Source organism: Ambystoma mexicanum, chromosome 6q, assembly GCF_040938575.1.
Source record: "Ambystoma mexicanum isolate Mex_15411 chromosome 6q, UKY_AmexF1_1, whole genome shotgun sequence".
Taxonomy (NCBI): domain Eukaryota; kingdom Metazoa; phylum Chordata; class Amphibia; order Caudata; family Ambystomatidae; genus Ambystoma; species Ambystoma mexicanum.
In genome coordinates, this window is record NC_090937.1 from 974,973,122 (window position 1) to 974,986,950 (window position 13,829).

Below are 13,829 nucleotides of genomic sequence, written 5' to 3' on the forward strand. Positions count from 1 at the left end.
GTTCACAAGAGAGTCCCTCTCCAGGTTAGGAAGGAAGATCAGGGCGGACCCCCGGGGCCGCTATGTACTGATGCTAGCGGACATCTGGGGCGAGAAATGGGGCCTGGAAGCAATCTATGCCCCCCCCACCCCACGCTGACGAAAGAACTGCTCGCCGAGCTTCAGAGCTTGCTCCTGGAGGAGGCTGATGTGTGGGTGCTCGGAGGGGACTTTAACGAAGTAATGGACCTCACAGTCGACAGAACCTATAGGCGAGCTGGAACATGCCCCACCTCCACGCCGCTCGTCACATTCGCCGAGGACTCAGGAATGGTGGACGCATGGCGCACACTTCATGGAGACGAGGCAGGGTTCTCCTTCTACTCCGGTGTCCACAAATCATTCTCCAGGATCGACTACGCCTTCCTCCCCTGCAACATGACCCACAGGCTTCTCAACGCTGCATTCCTCGCGAGAGGAATTTCGGACCACTCCCCGCTTCTTTTACCTCTCAAAAACTCCTCCTGTCGCCCGGATCGTAATTGGCGCCTAAATGCATACCATCTCCGTCTTCCTGAAATTGCGGAGGAGCTAGAAAAGAGGACAACGGAATATTTCGAAATTAATGAGGGCTCTGTGGACTGCCCGATTTCGATCTGGGAGGCATACAAAACAGTCCTACGAGGGGAGGTTATTTCCACAGTTTCCGCCTACCAACAACGCCAAGTCCAGAAGATCAGGGAAGCAGAAACACGCGTCCTCGAGTGTGAGCGACAAATCCTTATCCAAAACACCCAAGAAGCAAAGGAAGCGATGCTCACGGCACAAGACGCCCTCAGTAACCTGTCCCTAGACAACGCACAAACTGCCCACCAATTAGTCCGGAGCCAAATATATGAAAGGGGCGACAAAGCTAACAAGACACTGGCCTGGTTGGAAAGACGCGTGCAAAGCAGGGGACACGTAAGGGCAATCAGATCTCTGGATGGGACATTGTTGACAGAAGACTCGGATATCGTCGAGGCATTCGCCACCTATTACAAAAATCTTTATACCCCACCCATTGGGAATCCATCAGTTGAACCCTCTCGATACCTCGACCACATCGAGATTCCGATACTCCCGCAACACCAATCTGATCTCCTGAATGCTGACATCACTGACACCGAGGTACAAGATGCACTGGCGCAACTCCAACCCGGGAAAACTCCGGGCCCCAATGGGTTCCCAACTGAAACGTGGAAGTGCCTCGGTGGCATGCTACCTGCCCACATGCACCGCATGTTTCTACGCAGCAAGGAACTAGGAGCACTTCCCCCAGACCTCAGGAAGGCATGCATAGTTGTCATACATAAGCCTGGGAAACCCCCGGAGGAATGCGCCTCCTATCGTCCGATATCCTTGATCAATGGCGAAGTGAAGGTTCTCGCCAAAACACTCGCTAACAGACTGCTGCAAGTGATTGAGACCCTCGTCCACCCAGACCAATGTGGTTTTATGCCCAATAAATCAACTCGGATGAACTTACGCAGAGTCCAATTGGCGCTGTCCAGGGCAAAGGAAATACCAGCCCCACTCGCCCTCCTGGCGGTGGACTTCGAAAAAGCCTTTGACTCTGTGGGGTGGGATGCTTTGTGGGAGATCATGGCTAGGATGAACCTGGGGCAGACATTTATATCCTGGGTAAAACTTTTATATGCATCCCCCGGAGGCCACGGTGAGGGTGAACGGCAGGTCCTCCAAACCATTCCCCCTGGGTCGGGGCACGAGACAGGGATGCCCGCTGTCTCCATTCCTCTTCCTCCTTGCCATCGAGCCGCTAGCGATTGAGCTTAGAGCTAACACCAACTGGACTGGTTTCGTCTGGCCGGGAGGGGGAGAAGATCACCTTTCGCTCTATGCGGATGACCTGCTCTTATACCTCAGTAACCAGAGTATCTCGTGCCCGGTGGTCTCCCTCATACTCAGGGAATATCAGTACTTTGCAGGCCTGAAGGTTAATGATGCCAAAACCATCTTCTTCCCGATTCAGGGTGGCGAGTCGGCGATCCCGGAGACCTGCCCATATCACGTCTCTATCAGGGAACTCAAATACCTGGGTATACGGCTCGACCCGACGCTTGATGGGTTCCCCCGGCTTAATATACAACCAGTCAGAGCGCTTCAACAGAGACACCCCCCCACTGGCAATCTCTTCCCCTATCACTAATGGGCCAGGCCGCATTATTCAAAATGATGACCCTTCCCAGACTATTGTATGTCCTCCAAAATGCCCCATTCCCCATCCCCAGAGAAACATTCGCACCCATTGACAAGAACCTGCGCACACTGCTATGGGGCGGGAAACAATCCAGGATTGCCCTTGATACGCTCCAGAGATCGGTGTGGGAGGGAGGCATCGGTTTACCCTGCATACGCACCTATTACCTGGCCACACAGTTAGGGGTGGTGAATGACTGGATCCACGCGGATCCCACACTCCCACACACCCGTATAGAGCTGGAGACCATGTCCCCGCTAACACCACTCCAAATCCTCTATGCCACCCACGATCAACTCCCGGTGCTGCCCAAAATGACCCACCACATCCGGAGCGCATGGCGGGCCGCACACAAACTAATCGGCTGGGAAGAACAGCCAACACTGTCGCAACCCATATGGCACAATGCGCTCCTCCCGGAACTAGTGAAAATGGGCTCCTTCGGTCACTGGCTGGCAAAAGGAATACACATATTAGCACACGTGATACAAGAGGGTCGCCTCCTGAGCTTTGAGACCATGCGCGAACAATTCGACCTGGCACCCATGGACCGGTTTCGGCATGCGCAACTGTCCCGCGCCATCCGCACCCAATTCCCCGACACTACGGTTGTACCTCCCTGCTCTCCCATCGAGACCAACATCCTTGCACAGCACATCTCCTCTAGGGTCACTTCCACTCTCTATCAGGCCCTTAACTCATTCGGGGCTACACAACTCGACGGGCTAAAGGCAAAGTGGGAAAGGGATCTGGGCCCCCTGGAACCTGAAGATTGGGTGGAGGCGTTAATGTCCCCCAGAGAAATTGGAATAGAATCCAAGCTCAGACTAATACAGTTGAGGATTCTCCATCGTTCATACCACTCACGCACTGCAATGGCCAGATGGGGTGGAATAGAAGACGGGACATGTGTCAGATGCAAAACTGAACCCGCCACCTTCTACCATATGATATGGGACTGTCAGGCGATACAGGCCTTCTGGGTGGGCTGTGTCAACACAATCTCAGCCGCTCTGGCGACACCAATCCCTAGGGACCCCAAGATGATACTCTTGGGCATTGGGGGTGAAGTGGACCTGTCCAAATATGAGAAAATGTTTTTGGCAATTGCATTGGGGGCAGGCAAAAGACTTATTGCGGCCAATTGGGGATCTGCCGAACTACTGAGCCTGAACCGTTGGAGTAATGAGTTGGACAGGTGCGCAACCTTAGAGCGCCGGATCTATAATGCAAGGGGCTGTCCCCGCAAATTCGGAAAAATATGGGGTAAATGGCTAGACGCTCAATGAGCCCTGCGATGGGGGTACACCTGTAACGCTGCTAGCATGGTTTGCCTGCCTTGTCCTATTGATGTCTTACGGTCCTCGGCCCTACGGGCCCAGTTGCTATGGATAATTGCCTTCATCGTGTACACCGCTGATTCATGTACGTTTCTCTATGTCATGTTGTTAAAATTCAATAAACAGAGTTCTAAAAAAAAAAAAAAGAATCTGTAAAGGAGTTGAGGTAGTACCACCATTTTAAGGTTGGCGATCTGACCAGCCAGGGAGATCGGCAGTCTGGCCCAACCCGTGCATTTCAAGGCAAAGGTGGCTAAATATTTCCTGAAGTTTGCTTCGTATAAAGTGTTTTGGTGTCGTGAGCCCGTTACACCCAAATAAGTGATCTCGGATTACGCCCACGCGAATCCCTGAGGATTCGGGTGGGGGGAGTTCTGACAACCGTATGCATCTACGTGCGTGTCACGGATGTATCCTGTCTGCCAATGGTTCAATAACTAGTGCAAATATTAACAGTGAAAAAGGGCGGTGTGAACTCTAGCAGCAGGGGAAGAATATAGAAGTTTAACCCAGGATCCAAGGTTAAGGCTGAAGTTGCATTTCTCGAGTACCTGCCATAGGAAACTCCATGAAACGGCACCGAAGGCCTTCGGCATATCAAGAGTCACCGCGACAGCCCGTGTGTTCGGGTCAATACGGGGCAGAATGTTGAATAGCCGACGCAGACAGAGAAGTGGATCAACCTGGGATAAAACCGGATTGGTCTGGGTGTATAATATATTGCATATATGGGGCCAATCTCAGGGCTAGCACTTAGCATAGATTTTGACATCGCAGTTGATAAGTGAGAGGGGGTGGTAGGAGCCACATTGTGTTGGGGTACCATCATTATTGCTTCATGGAGAGATGGGGGGGAGGGGGGAATACCGGTATCGCAGGCTTCGCTCCATAGGGCCAATAATTGTGGGACAAGGCAGGATTTGTAGTGCTTATAAAATTCAATTGATAGGCCGTCAGAGCCAGGGGCTTTACCGGAGGATAGTAGCTCTATAGCGTTGGAAGTTTCTTCAAGCATGATCAGGGTATCTTAATGCTTCTCTAGTTTCCATGGAGTGGACCGAGAGCGGAAGACTGTCTAAGAAGATCTCTAGGTCGGTCATAGCGTCCCGATCTGTGTTGGAATGGAGGGTTTAGTAAAAGGAGCGAAAATTCAGAGTTCACATTGTGTGATGATAAAGCCAGTGAACCGTAAATCCTCTATAGCCTGGACAAGCGATGTCCCGTTCTCAAGACGGATCAACCTGGCCAGAACCCGATCCGGATGCTCTCCCTTCCCGTACCTAGGCACAGACCGGGGGTCATCAAGAAACCTCTGTTCCCGTTCGACATGAGCACGGAACGTAACTAGTTTGGAGCTTATATCGGCAAGATTATCAGTCAGCTGCGAGGAGGCATATTGAGTCTCAAGGGAAGAAAGTCTAGATTCACGCACAGCAAGGTCCCTCCGTATTATTCTGAGGATCCAAGCCTCTTTGGAAATCGTTATGCCCCTCGACATAAACCTTGAATGCCTCCCAGAGGGTGGCCCGAGATTCGACAGAGCCGGTATTCAATGAAAAGAAGTAATCTATGCTGGTTCCCATTTCAGTTTCAAAAGCAATATCTAATGAGGTGTGTGGTTTTAATCTCCATAAGCGTGTCTCAAGGTTTGTCCGTACACCACCTCAGGGAGATCATTACAGGGGAGTGGTCCAAGAACGTTCTGGGGAGGATAGACATTCGGGTAACGATTAAACAAGTGAGTGAGATGAGCCATCTATGCGTGAATGAGAGTCATGTACCGTGGAGTAGAACGAGAACATTCGGGAGTTGGGTTTAAGCAGTCGCCACGCATCAACGATACCAAAATGGGCTTGCAAGTCAATAATGGTTCTGGCAGCTTTGGAGAGCTGGCGAGGTTAAGAGCCGGATCCATCATAGTTAACGTCCAGAATAGTGTTAAAGTCTCTGCCCCAAAGTATGGGGATAAGGGGGAAGGCAGAAAGTAGGGTGAAGTGTGTGTAGAAATCAGGATCATCGATATTGGGGCCATATATGTTTAGCAATACGACTTCTCTACCCTGCAATGTCCCATATAGTAACACATTCCGCCCCAGCAAGCCTACATGATTCACCTTATGTTGGAATTGGACGCTTTTATGAATGAGGATCATAACCCCATGGTTTTGGGTGGAATAAGTGGTGTAGTAGCGTTGGGAACCTCAGGACCTTGCAAACCCCTCCCAACGACTAGACATAGCATGTGTTTCTTTGGGGGGTAGGTAGAGTAGTTTTGCCTTGCGACGTTCAATGTACAATTGCATTTTCCGCATTTTGGTGAGATTACCAAGCCCCCTAACATTCAAGCTCATACATTTGTCATCTGCCATTGTGTCGAAGGTCCAGCATTAGTATGAAGTTATCCCGACCAGGGATTGCAGTACTCTGTCTCGGCAGGGACAGCGAGGCCACAGTCCCATCAGACCAGTCAAGGTAGACCGGGGCTCGGATCCCCAGGTGCATGTCAAGTATTTTTCGAACTATAACTCCCTTCCCTGCGTCCCACGCCATTCCCCCAATCAAAGAAAGGATAACCCCAACCAACATAAACCCAGTCACAACCAGTGGCAACATTGGCTGAGGGGCCTTGCGCCGGACATGAACGGCAACAAATCTGGAGTGGAATATTAACTAGGCATTAGGCAGTGCGTAGTATAATGACAATACAGAACAGTAGAAAGGATATCAAACTCGCAGGCCAGAGCCAGATGTCAGATGGTCCGATCAACTCAGTGGTCAGTTAGCAAATCGATCATCCTAACATTCATCGACTAACAAAAAATCAAGCTGTCTGCGGAGACCGTCCCACGAGCCGCTCAGCCAGGGAAATGGTCTTCATTGAACTTGGAGGTTTCCTCAGGGATGGTAAAGTAGCAAGTTTGTTTAGAGTGTTCGATCCCGAGTTTAGAGGGGTGTAACCGAGTATTTGACCCCTAGGTCTCGCAGTTTCTTCTCGACGACCAAGAAGTTTTTCCGTTCCTGCTGGATGGCCGTGGAGAAATCCAGATAGAGATGAATCCCGGAGGAGCCCAGAAGAAGGTCGCCCTTGGCCCTCGCCACACGAAGCAGAGTATCCCTGTCGTGATACATTTAACACTCTAGCTATAATGGGGCAGGGAGGAGCACCAGATCTTGGCTTCGCCATGAAGGATTGGTGGGTTCTCTCAATGGCAAACTGTGAGGAAGGTTTCGAAGAGTCTAACAGAGAAAACAGCATTTGCTCAACAGTCTTCCATGGGGCCCTCGATGCTGTCCTCTGGGACCCCAATGATGCGTTTATTATTGCGCCTGGAACACTATTCAAGGTCCTTGTTCTTCTTGCTGACCTCTCTGACCCGTCAAGACAGGTCATTCACTTCACCTTGGAGGGCCACAATGTCATCCTCAACCATCCCGAGACTGGTTTCTACCTCTGTCACCCGAGCATCTGTTTTTTCCATGTGGGCGTTGATCGATCATATGGTCCCACTCATGTCGTCCAACTTGGAATGAATGGCAGTGAACCCCTCCCGCATGTATTCCATCATTTTCTGTGACTCAGAGTCTTAAATGTTGCAATGGATGTACCTTGTTCTGGTTTGGGTTCGTTCAACTTCTGTGTTGTTTCAGTGTACATATTGATTGAGCTCTGTTTCTTGCTGGCTCCTTTGGTCATGGTGCCCTCAGTCACCTGGGATGTAAGGGTGCACAGTTTCCACGCTTCAGAAGAAGGAGCTCCTGAATTAGAGCAACAATATTAAGAGATGGTGCGGGTATCCACCGTGTTCTGTAGCCAAGAGCCACATTGCATGGTCATGTGGCTTTAGAGCATCGCCGAATCGGACAAATCCAGTACAGGCACGGTAGTGTCAGAATCTCAAGCCAGAGGGTCAAACAAGCAGGCTGCTGGCATCTCAGGACAGGAACAGTAGTCCCACACTCGTGACTTATGTCCCAGGGATGGAAGGATGTGGGGGTGGGTGGAGGGATTGCTCCTAAGTCTCTGCCAGTCCAGGATAGAATGGGCCTCAGCAAGACCACGAAGAATGAATGTTGCCACCAGAAGCACATAGTGCTTACAGGGGAGTTGTGATGCGGTGGAAGGGCGTTCAAGATGGCTTGTGTACCTACCACACCATGGTGAGAGATGGGGGTTGACGGTGGGGAGTTGCAGCGAGGGTCCCCCGTGCATGCGCCGGGGTCAGTGAGATCCAGGAGATGTGATGGAGGAGCCGCCGGGTCCAGCAGACCAGCTTGGTCCAATGCAGCGCAAGTGAGGCCCCCGGTGGTAAGTCATCCGTGGAAGGGGATGTCACTGGCAGCAGAGGTGGGGAACCATGCCGCAGGGTGGACTGGGGGGGGGGGAATTGGGGGTGTTCAGCAGCAGCTCCTGCAGCAGTTCTGTGTAAGCTCAGAAAGGGCGCGTGATCTGGAGCTTTGGGCGCCCCTCCCCCTGCTAGACCACAAACTCTGGCACTCGCGTTCCCAAGAGCCCATGCACCATGGAAGTGCGCCGTGGGTAGCCACAATGGGTTCAGCCGGCTCCCAGTCAGATGTGATTAACTCAACAACTGTCCCTCTCCAGACAATGCCCGTAAGCCAAGTCAGTTAGCAGGTCCACGGGCAGTGGCCAGAGAAGTTGGAGTTCAATCGCAGCACCAGCATGGAAGGATATTTTAAAGTCTTCTCCTCGATCGGAGCTGCGCATTCAGACAGCCGTCTCGATCAAGCGCAACAGCACCACCAGTCCCCCTCCCCCCAATTTTGCCACAATTCCTCAAAATAGCCCCAGACTACTAACAAAACTAGCATGCAACAAGATTTTTCAGCATATATATTTGCTGAATATATATGCTGAAGGCTGTCGTGGTTTTCCACAATACCATCACGGATCAAAGTCTCTTGCCACTTTCTGTAACAATGTTCTGTGATTTAAAATGGATGTCAACACATGCAAATCAAGCACTCCTACACATCATTTGTCACACAGCCCCTCTCACATCATAGAATCTGCTCTGTATATTGATAAAGGGCATAATTCTTTACACAAAATGGCCTGCATCCTGTCGAGGGGCAGCATCTCACTGACATCTGTTGCCGGCTTTCTCAGCAGAAGAGCATAAACTACCCATTTTTAGGGACAGTTCCCAAACTAGCCTGTGTATTGAGAACAGTGAATATCCCACGATATTTCTACTCCAAAATGCATGTATGCCAAGAAATGCACGTTTTTCATATACACTGGAAAAAACACTTGCATTCCATTTTTTCTGCATAAAATGTATAAACACTGAAAACACACCATTGAAACTGAAAACCAGAAACCCTAGTCTAAACAATTTGGTTTGTGTAAATAAAAAATACAAAAGAAACATACCCCAGGCGATAACCAGAACTACTTTTGAAGAGTCATTTTACTCCCAACTTTCAGAATAGGGGATAAAAATACACCTGCTCTAAAACGTTAACTGAAATCCTATGCGGTACGAGTAAGCTGATGCACATAAAGTGTTCACTTGGCGTACACACACCACTTGGCTTACACACCAGAGAGCAATTTCTCACAAGCTCTTACCCTATACTGAAATGCAGCGGGGCCAAGCTCTTTGAAACATTCATCACCCTCATAAATGGAACGCAATGCTTCCAGCTCCATCTGAAAGAAAAAACGAGATTTAGCTAGAAACAAATTCTAGAAGTCTTTACCAGTAGAATTGTAACCCCGCCTCCCAACAGAACAAATAAATAATCTACACATTGCCAATTTAGACGGTGTGATGGTACAAAGTGCTAATACAAACAGGGGCAGAATTTCACCACAGTACGCAGAAGAGCTATGCTGCACTAAGCTTACAAATGTTGCTTTGCAAATGTCACTTCCCCAGAATGCTACTGAAAGGATAAAATATTCGGTCCTTCTCCACAAACAATAGAAATTAGCAAAAATAATTGAAGTGTTGCTTCCGATCATGGCACTAGTCACACTCGGTAGATCGTCAGTGAAATCCACTTGTTTAGTTCATTGAAGCACAGGCAGATTTTCTGCAGATTTATAGGGCAATTTTGCGATCAGTAAGGCAATACAGTGGAGCAGGGGATAAATTAAGTGTTCCAATCATATTATAAAATGCTGTACACGAGTGAAGGCGGAGCTTGGGGAAGCAGATTTAGTGACCTTGGTCAGGTTACTGAGATTGGTGGAAGACTAGAAAGATTAACTAGATGCAGATTGAGAAAACCGAAGATCCTACATGCAATCAAATCCTTACGCCATAATAAGGCACCTGGGAGTAATGGATTCACGGTTGAGTTTTACCACACATTTGCAGAGCTTCTTGTCCCCCACCTAAAGAGAATCTATGATAATGTGAAACAGGTATTCTGCCGGAAACCATGCAGGAAGCAGCGATTACGGTCCTTCTATAGAAGGACAAGGACCAGATGAATGTGGCTCGTATAGATCTATTTCGTTATTGAATGTGGATGCTAAGATCCTTTGGAAAGTGCTTGATAGCGCCTAGTTTTGTACACCTGGACCAATGCGGCTTTGTGGGTGGACACAATACGACGATGAACCTACGACGCTTGCAACACATCATGGACCAGATGAAAGGGTTACAAGATGATTTGCCAATTGCATCTTTGCATGCGGTTAAATCAGTCGACTCACTAGCATGGCCATTTTATGTTCGGGAGCTTTTCGGTTATGGGCAGGTATGCAGGGCTGATTAAAACTTATACAATGGCCCCATGGCAGGAGTTAAAATTGGATGGCCTCGAGATGGGCGTTAGAAAGGGGGCAAGACAAGGATGTCCGTCATCACCCATATTGTTTGATGGCACTGGAACCATTGGCTAGATATTTCGGGATGTACATCCGCGTGATGGGAATTCATAATATTTAATTAAATGCAGATTAGATGTTACTATTCGTAAGGGACACACTGGTAAATATCCCCAATTAAGGAGGTCTGGATAACTTTAGGAAACGGTCAGGTAAACAGGGAAAATACGGTCCCATTTCCTCTGGCGGCATTATGTGCAAAGCAAAAGGAGACCTTGCTGGATTGGGGTATAAAATGGGAATCTGAATCGTTTAAGTACCTGAGGGTACATGCATGATGAGATGGAAGACACATATGTACACAACACCGGCAGGGCAAGGTTAGGTATGGGGGGATGCAGTGAACTTCAGAAACCAATGAGAAGAGGCAATGTCTTCCAGGACGGGGTTGGTTGGTAGACAGGTTAGTTCAAAGAGAAGAGAAGGACAAGCCCTCAGATTGGAGAAAGATTTCAAACACTTTCACCGCAGCTGAACGAACAACTGGATTTGCACAGTACCTTAAAACGGAGAGGGAGCTGTAGCTGAGGCAGATGTTCCTGGTAGTTCCTGCAGGCTCACGGTTCCTGAAGCAACTGTCGGACAGACAAGTAGGAAGACTGGAGGGTCCTGCACTACCCAGGGAAGAAACCAGCAGCAGAGCAAAGCAACGAATAAAAGGTGCGCTCCTTAAAACCCAAGCAGGGTCCAACCTTTCCTGGTTATCCGGCCCACTGTAGCTCTGTACAGCTAATTCGACCAGAGGGATCCTGGCTTGCCGTTTGGGCAAGCTGGTTGGTCCCACCAGCTCAAGGGAAGAAGTTTCCTGGAGGATCTTCTCTGTCGTCGGATTCTGAAGATTCGGAACTGCAGCAGGGCTTCACCGGGCGGTTCAGTCATTGTAGGGGTCCTCTTCTGCCAGATCCTCGTTTGTTCTTTCGGTCCAGTGGTGACTTTGCTCTTCCAGTCCCAGAGACCTGCTTTTTATACAGTTTCCCCCCCATTCATACAGCCTGGCTGTCAATCACACAGCAGGGTGGCTTTCCTGGCAAGGACAGTCACCCAGCCAATAAAACAGGAGTGCGACTTGGGTTACCAAGGGAACCCATGGCAGGGGTCCTAAAACCCTTCCCTCACATTATACCTACCCAGACTCTCGGGCGCCTAAAGGAGGGCTTCTGAGTGGAAGCCTGCAAAAAGGCGATGACCAAAGGAACCAAACCTGGTTAGGCACGCAGAGTAAAACACTAGAAAGACATTTACAAAAAGAAATGGCGAATAAACCCAGCCGGAACCGTAATAAAATATATATGGTCAAGCGGGTTTATGTTTGAGGCTACTACAATAGCCTAAAACAATACCATGGTTATTTAAGATAACCGCGGTATAAAAAAAAAATAGGTTAGATACCACTGCCACCAGCCAAGTACTGCCACCAGCCAAGTCTTAATGTAAAAGGAGTGAAACAATGCTCCAAGAGGCACAGAAAAAAGGGATAAGAGGTAACCCTTTCCAATACTCCATGTAAGATGGGGTGTACTGGGTCTGTGGATTAAAGTGACTAAAGTAAAGTTAATGGCAACTTTACCCTTTTCTGGGGGACAGTAGTCAGCCCCAGAAAATGGAGTCGGTGGGAAGTCTCAAAGACAACCCTTTGTCACTGCACTGAAGGTGCTGTGTAACACATGAAAATGGTGCCATGGAGTAGGTGAGGCTCCAGTGCCCAAGATCACACAAAAAGGAGAAATACACATAGCAAAACACATGTAAGAGTGGGAAAAAAGGCTCACACTCTTACCAGGTGAAAAAAATAAACCCTAGAAATCCAGCAAAGCTGCTGAGGGACTCAGTAGGTAAGGGAAAAACCATTTATGAGAATTCTCCCAAACACTATACCATGGCCATATTCTGTTAAAACAGCGGAAGTGCAACATGCAGGTGCGCCATCAGGGTAGCCTGCCTACACAGGCACAAGAACAAAACGCACAGCATGGTGAAGCCCACAAAGAGAAGCAGCAGAAACAAGGGCACAGTGGAGGACCTATAACCCAACCGGAGGTGGGGGGGTGGGGAAAAAGAGGCTGGCACACCGGAAAGGAGCCCCACTTTACAAATTGACACCACCCTATTCTGAGGGAGCAAGCAAAATTGGCTAGGGAGCCAGCACAGAGGCCCCTCAACGCAGGTGCCACTGCATCAAGACGACACTTGCTGGTGAGGCCACGGACCCCTGAAAGACGTGACAATACGAAAGTCAACCCCAGGCCCATATACAACAAACAACAAAAAAACCAATTACCAGAAGGCGGTAGGGAAGAGCCGAACGCCAATGATGCGTAAAGAACTGCTTTACTACATAAAGGCACCAACTACTGAGCAGGCACTCCGGGCTGCACTAGCACAACTGTTTGTCCCCGGAATAAAAGCCAAGCGGCACTGAGCCTGCGTAGCTTGCACAACGAAAAACCCAGACCCCCGAGACACGAGGCGACCACTCCAACAGACACTGAGATGGTGTACAAACTCCCCAAAACGAAAGGGAAGTAGCCCACCATGGAAGAATACACCAGAACACCACAATCAATGGATGGAGCTAGGAACAAAGAAATTCACAGACAGGCACAGAACCAACAAGTAGCGAAAGACAGATCCTGGAGGCGATAGACCTTAAGGTCATGTGGGAAACCAAACTAGAAGCAGCCATGACAAATCTCAAGACGTCACTCGAATTCAAGATTGATGCAGTACAAGTGGATGTCAACCTACTGCGACAAGATGTAAGAGTGATAGCAGAACGCATGAGCGAGCTAGAGAAAGAAGTCCAATCAAACACTACCACCTGCACGGCGAACGCCTCAGAGATTTACACTGCGCCAACAAGTGTGTCACCTGGAAAATAGGGCTGAGGAGGCTGAAGGACGAGCCCGGAGGAACAATATACGCATATAATAGGGCTCCCGGAAGGCGAAGAAGGATCAAACCCGACTGATTATATAGAAACCATGTTGCTGCAAGAAATCGAAGGAGGGGCACTCACCCAGGGATTTGCGGTGGAGAGAGCCCACCGGGCACTGACACGGAGACCGGCGCCCCACCGAGGCCAATCATCGCCCAAATACTAAACTACAGAGAAAGGGAAAGAATCCTGGAATATTTGCGTAAAGGGAACACCATAAGAAGAGCAACCGCAGCATTAACAGCATACGCGGACTATACCCTTCAGGTGAAAAGACGCCGCCTAAACTTTGGAGCAGTCAAGAGGCGACTGCGCGAAGCAAGCTTCAAATACGTGCTGATGTACCCGGCGACACTGAAAATCTATCATAAAAACAAGGCATTGTTCTTTGAGACCCCAGAAGAAGCCATGGACTGGCTGGATGCACAGAATGACCTGCAGGAGACAGGATCA

General features: G+C 49.3%; 1 protein-coding gene across 1 annotated transcript in view; it reads right to left on the reverse strand.

Moving 5' to 3' along the window:
• Positions 1-13,829, reverse strand: part of RWDD4 (RWD domain containing 4) — a 139,264-nt gene that overhangs the window by 57,698 nt on the left and 67,737 nt on the right. Inside the window, exon 2 of the mRNA XM_069630209.1 lies at positions 9,173-9,253. Within this exon, the coding sequence (XP_069486310.1) occupies positions 9,173-9,253 (81 nt within the window). The remainder of the gene's footprint in view (positions 1-9,172; positions 9,254-13,829) is intronic.